Raw genomic sequence first — 16441 nt, forward strand, 5'->3', positions numbered from 1 at the left:
GAAATAAAAAGAGCGTGGTTGAGAGAGCAGAAGAGGGTGTTTTGAAGTGGTTTGGGCACATGGAGAGGATGAGTGAGGAAAGATTGACCAAGAGGATATATGTGTCGGAGGTGGAGGGAACGAGGAGAAGAGGGATACCAAATTGGAGGTGGAAAGATGGAGTGAAAAAGATTTTGTGTGATCGGGGCCTGAACATGCAGGAGGGTGAAAGGAGGGCAAGGAATAGAGTGAACTGGAGCGATGTGGTATACCGGGGTTAACGTGCTGGCAGTGGATTGAATCAGGGCATGTGAAGCGTCTGGGGAAAACCATGGAAGGCTGTGTAGGTATGTATATTTGCGTGTGTGGACGTATGTATATACATGTGTATGGGGGGGGTTGGGCCATTTCTTTCGTCTGTTTCCTTGCGCTACCTCGCAAACGCGGGAGACAGCGACAAAGTATAAAAAAAAAAAAAAAAATATATATACGAGAGTTGGGGTGAGAGAGTATCATTAAATTTTAGGGAGAACAAAAAGATGTTCTGGAAGGAGGTAAATAAAGTGCGTAAGACAAGGGAGCAAATGGGAACTTCAGTGAAGGGCGCAAATGGGGAGGTGATAACAAGTAGTGGTGATGTGAGAAGGAGATGGAGTGAGTATTTTGAAGGTTTGTTGAATGTGTTTGATGATAGAGTGGCAGATATAGGGTGTTTTGGTCGAGGTGGTGTGCAAAGTGAGAGGGTTAGGGAAAAAGATTTGGTAAACAGAGAAGAGGTAGTGAAAGCTTTGCGGAAGATGAAAGCCGGCAAGGCAGCAGGTTTGGATGGTATTGCAGTGGAATTTATTAAAAAAGGGGGTGACTGTATTGTTGACTGGTTGGTAAGGTTATTTAATGTATGTATGACTCATGGTGAGGTGCCTGAGGATTGGCGGAATGCGTGCATAGTGCCATTGTACAAAGGCAAAGGGTATAAGACTGAGTGCTCAAATTACAGAGGTATAAGCTTGTTGAGTATTCCTGGTAAATTATATGGGAGGGTATTGATTGAGAGGGTGAAGGCATGTACAGAGCATCAGATTGGGGAAGAGCAGTGTGGTTTCAGAAGTGGTAGAGGATGTGTGGATCAGGTGTTTGCTTTGAAGAATGTATGTGAGAAATACTTAGAAAAGCAAATGGATTTGTATGTAGCATTTATGGATCTGGAGAAGGCATATGATAGAGTTGATAGAGATGCTCTGTGGAAGGTATTAAGAATATATGGTGTGGGAGGAAAGTTGTTAGAAGCAGTGAAAAGTTTTTATCGAGGATGTAAGGCATGTGTACGTGTAGGAAGAGAGGAAAGTGATTGGTTCTCAGTGAATGTAGGTTTGCGGCAGGGGTGTGTGATGTCTCCATGGTTGTTTAATTTGTTTATGGATGGGGTTGTTAGGGAGGTGAATGCAAGAGTTTTGGAAAGAGGGGCAAGTATGAAGTCTGTTGGGGATGAGAGAGCTTGGGAAGTGAGTCAGTTGTTGTTCGCTGATGATACAGCGCTGGTGGCTGATTCATGTGAGAAACTGCAGAAGCTGGTGACTGAGTTTGGTAAAGTGTGTGGAAGAAGAGAGTTAAGAGTAAATGTGAATAAGAGCAAGGTTATTAGGTATAGTAGGGTTGAGGGTCAAGTCAATTGGGAGGTGAGTTTGAATGGAGAAAAACTGGAGGAAGTGAAGTGTTTTAGATATCTGGGAGTGGATCTGGCAGCGGATGGAACCATGGAAGCGGAAGTGGATCATAGGGTGGGGGAGGGGGCGAAAATTCTGGGGGCCTTGAAGAATGTGTGGAAGTCGAGAACATTATCTCGGAAAGCAAAAATGGGTATGTTTGAAGGAATAGTGGTTCCAACAATGTTGTATGGTTGCGAGGCGTGGGCTATGGATAGAGTTGTGCGCAGGAGGGTGGATGTGCTGGAAATGAGATGTTTGAGGACAATGTGTGGTGTGAGGTGGTTTGATCGAGTGAGTAACGTAAGGGTAAGAGAGATGTGTGGAAATAAAAAGAGCGTGGTTGAGAGAGCAGAAGAGGGTGTTTTGAAGTGGTTTGGGCACATGGAGAGAATGAGTGAGGAAAAATTGACCAAGAGGATATATGTGTCGGAGGTGGAGGGAACGAGGAGAAGAGGGAGACCAAATTGGAGGTGGAAAGATGGAGTGAAAAAGATTTTGTGTGATCGGGGCCTGAACATGCAGGAGGGTGAAAGGAGGGCAAGGAATAGAGTGAATTGGAGCGATGTGGTATACCGGGGTTGACGTGCTGTCAGTGGATTGAATCAAGGCATGTGAAACGTCTGGGGTAAACCATGGAAAGCTGTGTAGGTATGTATATTTGCGTGTGTGGACGTGTGTATGTACATGTGTATGGGGGTGGGTTGGGCCATTTCTTTCGTCTGTTTCCTTGCGCTACCTCGCAAACGCGGGAGACAGCGACAAAGTATAATAAAAAAAAAAAAATATATACGAGAGTTGGGGTGAGAGAGTATCATTAAATTTTAGGGAGAATAAAAAGATGTTCTGGAAGGAGGTAAATAAGTGCGTAAGACAAGGGAGCAAATGGGAACTTCGGTGAAGGGCGCAAGTGGGGAGGTGATAACAAGTAGTGGTGATGTGAGAAGGAGATGGAGTGAGTATTTTGAAGGTTTGTTGAATGTGTTTGATGATAGAGTGGCAGATATAGGGTGTTTTGGTCGAGGTGGTGTGCAAAGTGAGAGGGTTAGGGAAAATGATTTGGTAAACAGAGAAGAGTAGTGAAAGCTTTGCGGAAGATGAAAGCCGGCAAGGCAGCAGGTTTGGATGGTATTGCAGTGGAATTTATTAAAAAAGGGGGTGACTGTATTGTTGACTGGTTGGTAAGGTTATTTAATGTATGTATGACTCATGGTGAGGTGCCTGAGGATTGGCGGAATGCGTGCATAGTGCCATTGTACAAAGGCAAAGGGGATAAGAGTGAGTGCTCAAATTACAGAGGTATAAGTTTGTTGAGTATTCCTGGTAAATTATATGGGAGGGTATTGATTGAGAGGGTGAAGGCATGTACAGAGCATCAGATTGGGAAGAGCAGTGTGGTTTCAGAAGTGGTAGAGGATATGTGGATCAGGTGTTTGCTTTGAAGAATGTATGTGAGAAATACTTAGAAAAGCAAATGGATTTGTATGTAGCATTTATGGATCTGGAGAAGGCATATGATATGCCTGTGGAAGGTATTAAGAATATATGGTGTGGGAGGAAAGTTGTTAGAAGCAGTGAAAAGTTTTTATCGAGGATGTAAGGCATGTGTACGTGTAGGAAGAGAGGAAAGTGATTGGTTCTCAGTGAATGTAGGTTTGCGGCAGGGGTGTGTGATGTCTCCATGGTTGTTTAATTTGTCCATTTGTTTTAACTTGTTCATCTGTTTAACTTGTCCTTTTGTTTAACTTGTTCTTTTGTTTAACTTGTTCTTTTGTTTAACTTGTTCATCTGTTTAACTTGTCCTTTTGTTTAACTTGTTCATTTGTTCAACTTGTCCATTTGTTTAACCTTGTTCATTTGTTTAACCTTGTTCATTTGTTTAACTTGTCCATTTGTTAACTTGTCCATTTGGTTTAACTTGTCCATTAGTTTAACTTGTTCATCTGTTTAACTTGTCCATTTGTTTAGCTTGTTCATTTGTTTAAACTTGTCCATTTGTTTAACCTTGTTCATTTGTTTAGCTTGTTCATTTGTTTAAACTTGTTCATTTAACTTGTCCTTTTGTTTAACTTGTCCATTTCATTTGTTATTGTTCATTTGTTTAACTTGTCCATTTGTTTAACTTGTTCATTTGTTTAACTTGTTCATTTGTTCAACTTGTCCATTTGTTTAACTTGTTCATTTGTTTAACTTGTCCATTTGTTTAACTTGTCCATTTGTTTAACTTGTTCATTTGTTTAACTTGTTCATTTGTTTAATTTGTCCATTTGTTTAACTTGTCCATTTGTTTAACTTGTTCATTTGTTTAACTTGTTTATTTGTTTAGCTTGTCCATTTGTTTAACTTGTTCATTTGTTTAACTTGTCCATTTGTTTAACTTGTTCATTTGTTTAACTTGTCCATTTGTTTAACTTGTTCATTTGTTTAATTTGTCCATTTGTTTAACTTGTCCATTTGTTTAACTTGTTCATTTGTTTAACTTGTTCATTTGTTTAACTTGTCCATTTGTTTAACTTGTTCATTTGTTTAACTTGTTCATCTGTTTAACTTGTCCATTTGTTTAACTTGTTCATTTGTTTAACTTGTTCATTTGTTTAATTTGTCCATTTGTTTAACTTGTCCATTTGTTTAACTTGTTCATTTGTTTAACTTGTTTATTTGTTTAGCTTGTCCATTTGTTTAACTTGTTCATTTGTTTAACTTGTCCATTTGTTTAACTTGTTCATTTGTTTAACTTGTCCATTTGTTTAACTTGTTCATTTGTTTAATTTGTCCATTTGTTTAACTTGTCCATTTGTTTAACTTGTTCATTTGTTTAACTTGTTCATTTGTTTAACTTGTCCATTTGTTTAACTTGTTCATTTGTTTAACTTGTCCATTTGTTTAACTTGTTCATCTGTTTAACTTGTCCATTTGTTTAACTTGTCCATTTGTTTAACTTGTCCATTTGTTCAACTTGTCCATTTGTTTAGCTTGTTCATTTGTTTAACTTGTTCATTTGTTTAACTTGTCCATTTGTTTAACTTGTTCATTTGTTTAACTTGTCCATTTGTTTAACTTGTCCATTTGTTTAACTTGTTCATTTAACTTGTCCTTTTGTTTAACTTGTTCATTTGTTTAACTTGTTCATTTGTTTAACTTGTTCATTTGTTTAACTTGTCCATTTGTTTAGCTTGTTCATTTGTTTAACTTGTTCATTTGTTTAACTTGTTCATTTGTTTAGCTTGTCCATTTGTTTAACTTGTTCATTTGTTTAGCTTGTTCATTTGTTTAACTTGTTCATTTGTTTAACTTGTTCATTTGTTTAGCTTGTCCATTTGTTTAACTTGTTCATTTGTTTAGCTTGTCCGTTTGTTTAACTTGTTCATTTTTTCAACTTGTTCATTTGTTTAACTTGTCCATTTGTTTAGCTTGTTCATTTTTTTAACTTGTTCATTTGTTTAACTTGTTCATTTGTTTACTTGTTCATTTGTTTAACTTGTCCATTTGTTTAACTTGTGAACTTATCATGCATGTGGCCCATGCATGATGAAGGTGAACTTATCATGCATAACTGAGTTTCCTTGATGGATTATCGTGGGTATTCTGAACCCCACAACCCCCTCACAAAACATGAAGGAAGAATACAGTCTTGTATGAACATCCATACCAAGTCCTGCAGCAGCTCTTGGGTTAGGAACGGAAACTACATCAACTGTTGCTGGACCAGAAATTTGTCCTACACTAGAAGTTGTTTGTGCTGTAGCTGCTCGAGTCTGCCCGTATCTGACTCACATCAAACACTATAATACAAGCACAGGAATATATCTTGTGTACAGTAGCCAGTCTCACCATGATCATAATAGTGTTCTCAAAATTCAACATTGGAAATGATATGTATCTTGGTCATTCAGTAGATTTAGAACAGATCTTTATAGATTGTGCTCAATTTTATTCACATTTATCTTTTTTCACGATATATCACTTCTTATTTCCTCTCATCCAACGCCAAAGTCCTTTCCGGAGAATTAACCCTGGATTTGTTACTTCCTCCGTGTCCCTACCATTCACTGCTACTAAAAGTTTTATAAGGAACAAAAAAAAAAAAGAAAAAAAATTTAACAACGTAAATTTATTTTAGTCTACGTTAAACGCCTTTGAACTATTTTCTATGAAAAGACCTGATATATATGATAGAAAATGAATCCAAAGGGAAAGAGTCTAGTCACACTAAATGTCTGTATATGATTTGGAATTTCATATTTTTCATGAGGAAATGAATGCCAGGATCTGAAGCCCTGGGTGCTGGTAACCACAGTAATATAACCACAGATGTACAGGTTAAGGTAAGATGATGGAGTAATATAACCACAGATGTACAGGTTAAGGTAAGATGATGGAGTAATATAACCATAGGTGTACAGGTTAAGATGATGGAGTAATATAACCACAGATGTACAGGTTAAAGTAAGATGATGGAGTAATATAACCACAGATGTACAGGTTAAGGTAAGATGATGGAGTAATATAACCAAAGGTGTACAGGTTAAGATGATGGAGTAATATAACCACAGATGTACAGGTTAAAGTAAGATGATGGAGTAATATAACCACAGATGTACAGGTTAAGGTAAGGTGATGGAGTAATATAACCACAGATGTACAGGTTAAAGTAAGATGATGGAGTAATATAACCACAGATGTACAGGTTAAGGTAAGATGATGGAGTAATATAACCATAGGTGTACAGGTTAAGGTAAGATGATGGAGTAATATAATCACAGATGTACAGGTTATGGTGAGAGGGTAGTGTAAGATAAGACAGATGTACAGGTTATGGTGAGAGGATAGTGTAAGATAAGACAGATGTACAGGTTATGGTGAGAGGGTAGTATAAGATACGTACAGAGGTACAGGCTCTCTGCTCTGTCTATATTCTACCAGGGTTGGGTGTTGCCTGTATCATCACTGATGCACATCATATCTCGAAGCTTCTTTGTTTATCTTTTTTAATGTATCTAATTGAATAATTCTTTCTTAATCTTACATCTATATTTGAGGATATCATCCACTGAAGGCAGATGGATGGTAAGCTTCTCGTGTCTAAAGCGACGGACACGACTCATGAGGGAGTCTTACTGGGCTGAGTTGCCTCATGAGGATGGGTGATTATTTGGTTTCTCTCAAGAAGTTGATCCAGGTTTTTGATAAGTTTATTGAGTTTGATTATTCAAGGAAGCTTCAGTCTTTGGTATGGACAGTACGTCCATTTTCCTATCCATTTGTCAGCTCATGATCAACTCCTGTCAAAGTTCACTGCTATAAACAGGGTGTCTGTAAACTGTAAACATCTGCTGCAAATGACACGAGAGATTGAAACAGTAATTTCTGAGTAGTGCGAATTGTTGCTGTCAGCGCCACACTTCCTCTATTACACTTTTTCTTTAAAAGTTTGACGAGTGAAGGAGTGAGAACACTGTCGCTGGAGCACCAGATACGGACGAGTCTTGCTTTATATACAGTATTTCTGTATGGTATGCTATTGGAAGATTGAGCCATTATACTTCATAGGTCTAATGTGCTACCGTCCACCTCCCAGCGGGTCGACTCCACAGCTGCCTTGTGTCTACGTCCTGGGAAATACCAGAAGCCAGCTCCACAAACAGTCACTAGTAGTTACAAGATCCTCTGGACTGTTCAGGTGATCATATTTGTAAATAAGAAGCGAAGAACCCTGAGGCAATCCCCAATATTGTGCCAGAAGTTCGGTCTTTATCTATCTCATTCACAATCTCTACTCAGTTCAGGAAGTCGACCACAAGAGTGCCGTGTCTGCATGATGAGAGATGCTGGATGCTGTTACCACGTCAGACGGTGGGTACGTACGCTTTGGACCAGCAGAACTACCAAGCCATCCATATCCTAATATGTAAAGGTTAACGACCGCCAGTCGTTAGCGATGGGCCTCCGCCACCGGTACACCACCTTGCTCGGCCGTGTGTTGTGTTGGCCACAGTGAGCTACGTACGACGTCAGCCACTTGTGTCGTCATTGTAGACACAGTCTTGTTGGAAGAAAGTGCACGTGTATGGCAGGTTCCTCGTTACCTCAGCTGACAATAATGGTACGTGAGATCATGTGGTCACTCCCGTGTGGCAGCACGGTATACCACCTCCCGTGTGGCAGCACGGTATACCACCTCCCGTGTGGCAGCACGGTATACCACCTCCCGTGTGGCAGCACGGTATACCACCTCCCGTGGGGCAGCACGGTATACCACCTCCCGTGTGGCAGCACGGTATACCACCTCCCGTGTGGCAGCACGGTATACCACCTCCCGTGTGGCAGCACGGTATACCACCTCCCGTGGGGCAGCACGGTATACCACCTCCCGTGGGGCAGCACGGTATACCACCTCCCGTGTGGCAGCACGGTATACCACCTCCCGTGGGGCAGCACGGTATACCACCTCCCGTGGGGCAGCACGGTATACCACCTCCCGTGTGGCAGCACGGTATACCACCTCCCGTGGGGCAGCACGGTATACCACCTCCCGTGGGGCAGCACGGTATACCACCTCCCGTGGGGCAGCACGGTATACCACCTCCCGTGTGGCAGCACGGTATACCACCTCTCTGAGTCCAATGAAAACAACGACATATTGCGAGAACCATCATTACTGTGGGGGAGGACGACTACTAGAGCCAGAGTTATTCCTGGTGTCAGAAAATGTTACACAGGAAGGTAAGTCGCTGTTGTTGTTGTTGTTGTTGTTGTTTAGGTACTGTTATTGTGTATATATGTGGGAGTGAGCAATCCTGACCTCACATCATAACCCATGGTAACACGACATCAACTGAAATTGTGACACGTTGTGAATCTTTACAATAGGTACATAAAGTATGGTAGATATCAGTGTGACCAACGATTGTAGATATCAGTGTGACCAACGATTGTAGATATCAGTGTGACCAAAGATTGTAGATATCAGTGTGACCAAAGATTGTAGATATCAGTGTGACCAACGATTGTAGATATCAGTGTGACCAACGATTGTAGATATCAGTGTGACCAAAGATTGTAGATATCAGTGTGACCAATGATTGTAGATATCAGTGTGACCAACGATTGTAGATATCAGTGTGGCCAAAGAGTGTAGATATCAGTGTGACCAACGATTGTAGATATCAGTGTGACCAACGATTGTAGATATCAGTGTGACCAACGATTGTAGATATCAGTGTGACCAAAGATTGTAGATATCAGTGTGACCAACGATTGTAGATATCAGTGTGACCAACGATTGTAGATATCAGTGTGACCAACGATTGTAGATATCAGTGTGACCAACGATTGTAGATATCATTGTGACCAACGATTGTAGATATCAGTGTGACCAACGATTGTAGATATCAGTGTGACCAACGATTGTAGATAGCAGTGTGACCAACGATTGTAGATATCAGTGTGACCAACGATTGTAGATATCAGTGTGACCAACGATTGTAGATATCAGTGTGACCAACGATTGTAGATATCAGTGTGACCAAAGATTGTAGATATCAGTGTGACCAACGATTGTAGATATCAGTGTGACCAACGATTGTAGATATCAGTGTGACCAACGATTGTAGATATCAGTGTGACCAACGATTGTAGATATCATTGTGACCAACGATTGTAGATATCAGTGTGACCAACGATTGTAGATATCAGTGTGACCAACGATTGTAGATAGCAGTGTGACCAACGATTGTAGATAGCAGTGTGACCAACGATTGTAGATATCAGTGTGACCAACGATTGTAGATATTAGTGTGACCAACGATTGTAGATATCAGTGTTACCAACGATTGTAGATATCAGTGTGACCAATGATTGTAGATATCAGTGTGACCAACGATTGTAGATATCAGTGTGACCAACGATTGTAGATATCAGTGTTACCAACGATTGTAGATATCAATGTGACCAACGATTGTAGATATCAGTGTGGCCAAAGATTGTAGATATCAGTGTGACCAACGATTGTAGATATCAGTGTGACCTACATATGTAGATTTCAGTGTAGGTGGTACAGTCAGCAGTAGGTGGTACAGACAGCAGTAGGTGGTACAGACAGCAGTAGGTGGTACAGGCAGCAGTTGGTGATGCAGGCAGTAGTATGTGGTACAGTCAGCAGTAGGTGGTACAGTTAGCGGTAGGTGGTACTGTCAGCAGTAGGTGCTACAGTCAGCTGTAGGTGGTACAGTCAGCAGTAGGTGATACAGACAGTAGTAGGTGGCACAGTCAGGAGTAGGTGATACAGACAGCAGTAGATGATACAGGCAGCAGTAGGTGGTACAGGCATCAGTAGGTGATGCAGGCAGTAGTATGTGGTATAGTCAGCTGTGGGTGGTACAGGCAGCAGTAGGAGATGCAGGCAGTAGTAGGTGGCACAGTCAGCAGTAGGTAGTACAGGCAGCAGTAGGTGATGCAGGCAGTAGTAGGTGGCACAGTCAGCAGTAGGTAGTACAGGCAGCAGTAGGTGATGCAGGCAGTAGTATGTGGTACAGGCAGCAGTAGGTAGTACAGGCAGCAGTAGGTGGTACAGGCAGCAGTAGGTGGTACAGGCAGAAGGAGGTGGTACAGGCAGCAGTAGGTGGTACAGACAGCAGTAGGTGGTATAGGCAGCAGTAGGTGATGCAGGCAATAGTATGTGGTATAGTCAGCTGTAGGTGGTACAATCAGCAGTAGGTGGTACAGACAGCAGTAGGTGGTACAGGCAGCAGTAGGTGATGCAGGCGGTAGAATGCGGTACAGTCAGCTGTAGGTGGTACAGTAAACAGTAGGTGGTACAGTCAGCAGTAGGTGGTACAGGAAGCAGTAGGTGGTACAGTAAACAGTAGGTGGTAGAGTCAGCAGTAGGTGGTACAGGCAGCAGTAGGTGATGCAGGCAGTAGTATGTGGTACAGTCAGCTGTGGGTGGTACATGCAGCAGTAGGTGGTACAGGCAGCAGTAGGTGGTACAGGCAGCAGTAGGTGGTACAGGCAGCAGTAGGTGATACAGTCAGCAGTAGGTGATACAGTCAGCAGTAGGTGGTACAGACAGCAGTAGGTGGTATAGGCAGCAGGAGGTGATGCAGGCAGTAGTATGTGGTACAGTCAGCTGTAGGTGGTACAGTCAGCAGTAGGTGGTACAGACAGCAGTAGGTGGTAGTAGCAGCAGTAGGTGATGCAGGCAGTTGTATGTGGTACAGTCAGCTGTAGGTGGTACATGCAGCAATAGGTGGTACAGTCAGCAGTAGGTGGTACAGACAGCAGTAGGTAGTGCAGTCAGCAGTAGGGGCTACAGACAGCAATAGGTGATACAGTCAGCAATAGGTGGTACAGTCAGCAGTAGGTGATACAGATAGCAGTAGGTGGTACAGGCAGTAGTAGGTGGTATAGGCAGCAGTAAGTGATGCAGGCAATAGTATGTGGTATAGTCAGCTGTGGGTGGTACAGACAGCAGTAGGTGGCGCAGTCACCAGCAGGTGGCACAGGCAGCAGTAGGTGGTACAATCAGCAGTATGTGGTACAGACAGCAATAGGTGGTACAGTCAGCAGTAGGTGGTACAGACAGCAATAGGTGGTACAGACAGCAATAGGTGGTACAGTCAGCAGTAGGTGGCACAGGCAGCAGTAGGTGGTACAGGCAGCAGTAGGTGATACAGGCAGTAGTATGTTGTACAGTCAGCAGTAGGTGGTAAAGTCAGCAATAGGTGGTACGGTCAGCAGTAGGTGATACAGACAGCAGTAGGTGGCACAGTCAGCAGTAGGTGGTATAGGTAGCAGCATGTGGTACAGTCATCAGTAGGTGGTACAGACAGCAGTAGGTGGTACAGACAACAGTAGGTGGTACAGACAGCAGAAGTTGGTACAGTTAGCAGTAGGTGGTACAGACAGCAGTAGGTGGTAAAGACAGCAGTAGGTGGTAAAGACAGCAGTAGGTGGTACAGTCATCAGTAGGTGGTACAGACAGCAGAAGTTGGTATAGACAGCAGTAGGTGGTATAGACAGCAGTAGGTGGTACAGACAGCATTAGGTGGTACAGACAGCAGTAGGTGGTACAGTCATCAGTAGGTGGTACAGACAGCAGTAGGTGGTACAGACAGCAGAAGTTGGTACAGTTAGCAGTAGGTGGCACAGACAGCAGTAGGTGGTACAGACAGCAGTAGGTGGTACAGACAGCAGTAGGTGGTACAGTCATAAGTAGGTGGTACAGACAGCAGTAGGTGGTACAGACAGCAGTAGGTGGTACAGTCATCAGTAGGTGGTACAGACAGCAGTAGGTGGTACAGACAACAGTAGGTGGTACAGACAGCAGAAGTTGGTATAGACAGCAGTAAGTGGTACAGACAGCAGCATGTGGTACAGTCATCAGTAGGTGGCACAGACAACAGTAGGTGGTACAGACAGCAGTAGGTGGTACAGACAGCAGTAGGTGGTACAGTCATCAGTAGGTGGTACAGGCAGCAGTAGGTGGTACAGACAGCAGTAGGTGGTACAGACAGCAGTAGGTGGTACAGTCATCAGTAGATGGTACAGACAGCAGTAGGTGGTACAGACAACAGTAGGTGGTACAGACAGCAGTAGGTGGTACAGACAGCAGAAGTTGGTACAGTTAGCAGTAGGTGGTACAGACTGCAGTAGGTGGTACAGACAGCAGTAGGTGGTACAGACAGCAGCATGTGGTACAGTCATCAGTAGGTGGCACAGACAGCAGTAGGTGGTACAGACAGCAGTAGGTGGTACAGACAGCAGTAGGTGGTACAGTCATCAGTAGGTGGTACAGTCATCAGTAGGTGGTACAGACAGCAGTAGGTGGTACAGACAGCAGTAGGTGGTACAGACAGCAGAAGTTGGTACAGTTAGCAGTAGGTGGTACAGACAGCAGTAGGTGGTACATGCAGCAGTAGGTGGTACAGACAGCAGTAGGTGATACAGGCAGTAGTATGTGGTACAGTCAACTGTGGGTGGTACAGTCAGCAGTAGGTGGTAAAGTCAGCAGTTGGTGGTACAGTCAGCAGTAGGTGATACAGACAGCAGTAGGTGGCACAGTCAGCAGTAGGTGGTACAGACAGCAGTATAAGCTGCTTAGGTAGTACTGTTGGTACCTTTCATTTTGTATGTAGAAACCTTTGAAAGTAATGATGTGTGGAGAAAAATCTATCACATTGTGATTTTTGTTCCATTTTTTTCCTGTCATGATGAAGACTTGAACATCAAACAGACCCTTGACACAGCTCCCTTAATCATTCGCTATTGTCTATAACAAAAATATACAAATAGATAAATAAGATACAATCAAATGACATTCAACACATTTTCTATTCTTGTTAGACAAAAAGAAATGATCTAGAATATTATGATGCAAATTATATATTTGAAGTACTTGATAATATCGTCAACACAGCTGAATATTGCTTGGGCAGGAAGAAGCCAGCAGGGCAGGAGATGGACAACAGGGCAGGGCTAACCTAGCAGGGCAGGTGCAGGGCGACAGGGTAGGGTTAACTTAACAGGTCAGATGCAGGTCGACAGGGCAAGGGTAACATAACAGAGCAGATGCAGGTCGACAGGGTAGGGGTGACCTAACATGGAATCTGCAGGTCACCAGATAAGGTGCAGGTCAACAAGGCACTTACAGGTCAACAGGGCAGCGTAAGCCATCAAGGCAGGTGAAGGCCAACACGGCAGGTGAGTGCCAACAGGGCAAACGCAGAACAGCAGAGCAGGATCAGGCCAGCAGGACAGGTGCAGGCCAAAAGGGCAGGCATAGGACAGTAGGGTAGGTGCAGGTCAACAAGGCAGGCGCAGAATGATAGGAGCGGGACAGGAGGGTTTCTGCGTGCCTATAGGAAACACGCAGACTGGCAGGGTATATTGAGTCCAGTGTAGAAGATGCAGGCCGACAGGGCAAGTGTACGCTAACAAGGCAGGGAGAGCCGAAAGGGAAAGCGCAAACCAACAGGTTAGGTGCAGGCCATCAGGGTAGGTACAGCACAGCAAGGAATGTGCAGGCCAATCGAGAATATGCAACCCAACAGTGCAGGTGCAAGCCAACAGGGCAGGCACAGACTCATAGGACAGGCCAACAGGATAGATGCGGACTACAATGCGGGTGCAGGATGCCAAGGCATGTGCAAGCCAGTGGGAAAGGTGCAGGCCAACAGGGCAAGTGCAGACTAATGGAGAAGGAGGAGGTCAACAAGGCAAATGTGGGCCAATGCAGCAGGTGTAGGCCAGTGTGGAAGGTGCAGGCCAACAGGATATGTACAAGCTAACAAGGTAGATGCAGGACAGCAGGGAAGGCGGCGCAGGTCAACAGGGCAAGCACAGGCAAGTAGAGCAGACGTAGGCTAACAGAAGACGTGTAGGTCAACAAAGCAGGTGCAGACTCATAGGGCAGGAACCGATTACCAGGGAAGGCTTACTCCAATATGGTTAGCTGGCTGACTGGCTGGCAGGTTGGTTGAGTGGTGGGCTGTCTGACTAGTTAAGTGAATGACTAAAAGGCTAACTCGTTGGCTGACTCATGGGCTGGGTGGGTGGATGATTGGCTGGTTGGCTGGCTGGTTGGCTGGCTGGCTGGCTGGCTGAGGCCACCACCTTGAAGCTAGGCACCCCCTCACCACCACCGGTCTCCCATGCGACAGCTGCCCGTAACGTCACTGTCCTTGACGTCACATGAATGTCAAAAGATTTATCGAGAAAATGACATGTTTTCTGTGACGTAAGAGATTGTAGATGAGAGAGAGAGAGAGAGAGAGAGAGAGAGAGAGAGAGAGAGAGAGAGAGAGAGAGAGAGAGAGAGAGTACGTTCCAACAAGGACCCATTCATTAGTAGTGCAGAAATATAATGAGTCAAGACCATTGTGGGAAGGAGTCAGGCACTGGCTGAACGTTCAAGGTAAGATCAGTTATGTGAAAGTGAAGTATAATAACATTGATGATGAAGGTATTGCAGCAGAACTCATCATGAACATGTGCAAAACAGCGTTTGAGATTATGTCTGAAGAAAACAGAAATTACAACCAAGATAACGAGAAAGAAATAACTGATTACATCTGAGACCAGAGAACACCCCTGCCACACCACAACATACACTCACCTCGACCATGCCTTCCTAACTGCCACTCAACGCCACTTCACTCGCTGCTGCAACTTCGTACAGACGTTCAAAAAACGAAGCGCTGAGCTGCTAAGTCCCGGGAGAAAATAGGAAGAGAAGAGGAAAATCAAGTTGCTGCCTCCACAACCACTGCAGTACCTTCCTAACATGTATGTAAAGCGGATCCCCCATAGATGCACAGGCCAGAGGACGAATGACAGCAAAACCAGAAAACCAGAGGCACAGATCCCATAACCCTGGCACAGATCCCATAACCCTGGCACAGATCCCATAACCCTAGCACAGATCACAGGAAACATGTTGCCGGTAGTAATAGCCTGAAGTTAACCAAACATCTGGAGAACAAGAACCACAATGACCTACTCAGTACGGCTGTGGGTGGGAGGGTTACCACCTCAAGCCTCACGTGTGTGGCAGATATGATCCTGACCTCCACAAGACAAGGAATGAATTGTATAGTTATAGAGACGTCAGCAGAACATTTAACAAAGTATGGACAATTGCCTACACTATAATTACTCATTAGGCACGCCTGACGTCACACAATGGATGCTGTGTAACTCAAACAGAAGTTGAGGGAGTGTGTGATAGAGTGTAAGGAAGTATTTTCTAGATTGATGTTGATATACTGAAAATGGATGGAGAGAGATGAGTGATTATTGGTACCCATGCACCTGCCTGGGCATGAAAAGAAAGATCATGAGAGACAAGTGTTTTGGGAGCAGCTGAGTGAGTGTGTTAGTAGTTTTGATGCATGGGACCAGGTTATAGTGATGGGTGATCTTTATAAATGCAATGAATATTGTAGCAGTTAAGAGTATGATTAGGGCGTATGGAATATTCAGTGCTTTGAAGTTTATCAAATGATGAACATCTTGTGGATTTGTGTGTTGAAAATAGACTGGTGATTGGGAATACCTTGTTTAAAAAGGTAAACACAAGTATACGTATGTGAGCAGGAAAGATGGTCAAAGGGCATTATTAGATTACGTGTTAACTGATACGCAAGTTAAAGAGAAACTTTTGGATGTTAATGTGCTGATAGGGGCAGGTGGTGAGATGTCTGATCACTATCTTGTGGAGGCGAAAGTGAGCACTGTAGAGGTTTTCGCAAAGAAGAAAAAGGATCGGTGAGAAGAGAGTGGTCAGAGTTGGTAACCTCGAGAAAGAGACTTTTGTGAAGAAATATCAGGGGAAATTGTGTCTAGAATGGCAAAAGTTGAGATTAATGAGCAAGGGAAATGGGCGAGGAATGGCATGTATTTCGAGAAGCAGTCATGGCATGTGCAAGAGATGCCTGTGACATAAGAAATGCGGGAGGTGGGCAGATTAGAAAGGGTAGTGAGTGGTGGGATGAAGAAACAAAGTTGTTGGTGAAAGAGAAAAAAGAGGTGTTTGGGCGGCACTTACCGGCAAAGAGTGCAAATGAATGGGAGATGTATAAGTGAAAATGGCAGGAGGTCAAGAGGAAGGTCCAGGGGTTGAAATAGAGGACAAATGAGAGTTGGAGTGAGCGAGTACAGTTTACATTACACGTTTTGGAAGGAGGTAAATAATGTGCAAAAGACACGAGAAGAGATGGGAACATCAGTGAAGGGGGCAAAGGGGAAGTGGTGACAGGTGG

The 16441-nt window shown here is 43.7% G+C and overlaps 1 protein-coding gene across 1 annotated transcript in view; it reads left to right on the forward strand.

Moving 5' to 3' along the window:
• Nucleotides 1–14756, forward strand: part of LOC139752269 (uncharacterized) — a 65277-nt gene extending 50521 nt beyond the window's left edge. Inside the window, exons 9-11 of the mRNA XM_071668301.1 lie at nt 7233–7429; nt 7821–8405; nt 14644–14756. Of these exons, the coding sequence (XP_071524402.1) occupies nt 7233–7429; nt 7821–8405; nt 14644–14756 (895 nt within the window). The remainder of the gene's footprint in view (nt 1–7232; nt 7430–7820; nt 8406–14643) is intronic.
• Nucleotides 14757–16441: the final 1685 nt, after the last annotated feature.

The sequence above is a fragment of the Panulirus ornatus genome, chromosome 12 (assembly GCF_036320965.1).
Source record: "Panulirus ornatus isolate Po-2019 chromosome 12, ASM3632096v1, whole genome shotgun sequence".
Lineage (NCBI taxonomy): Eukaryota > Metazoa > Arthropoda > Malacostraca > Decapoda > Palinuridae > Panulirus > Panulirus ornatus.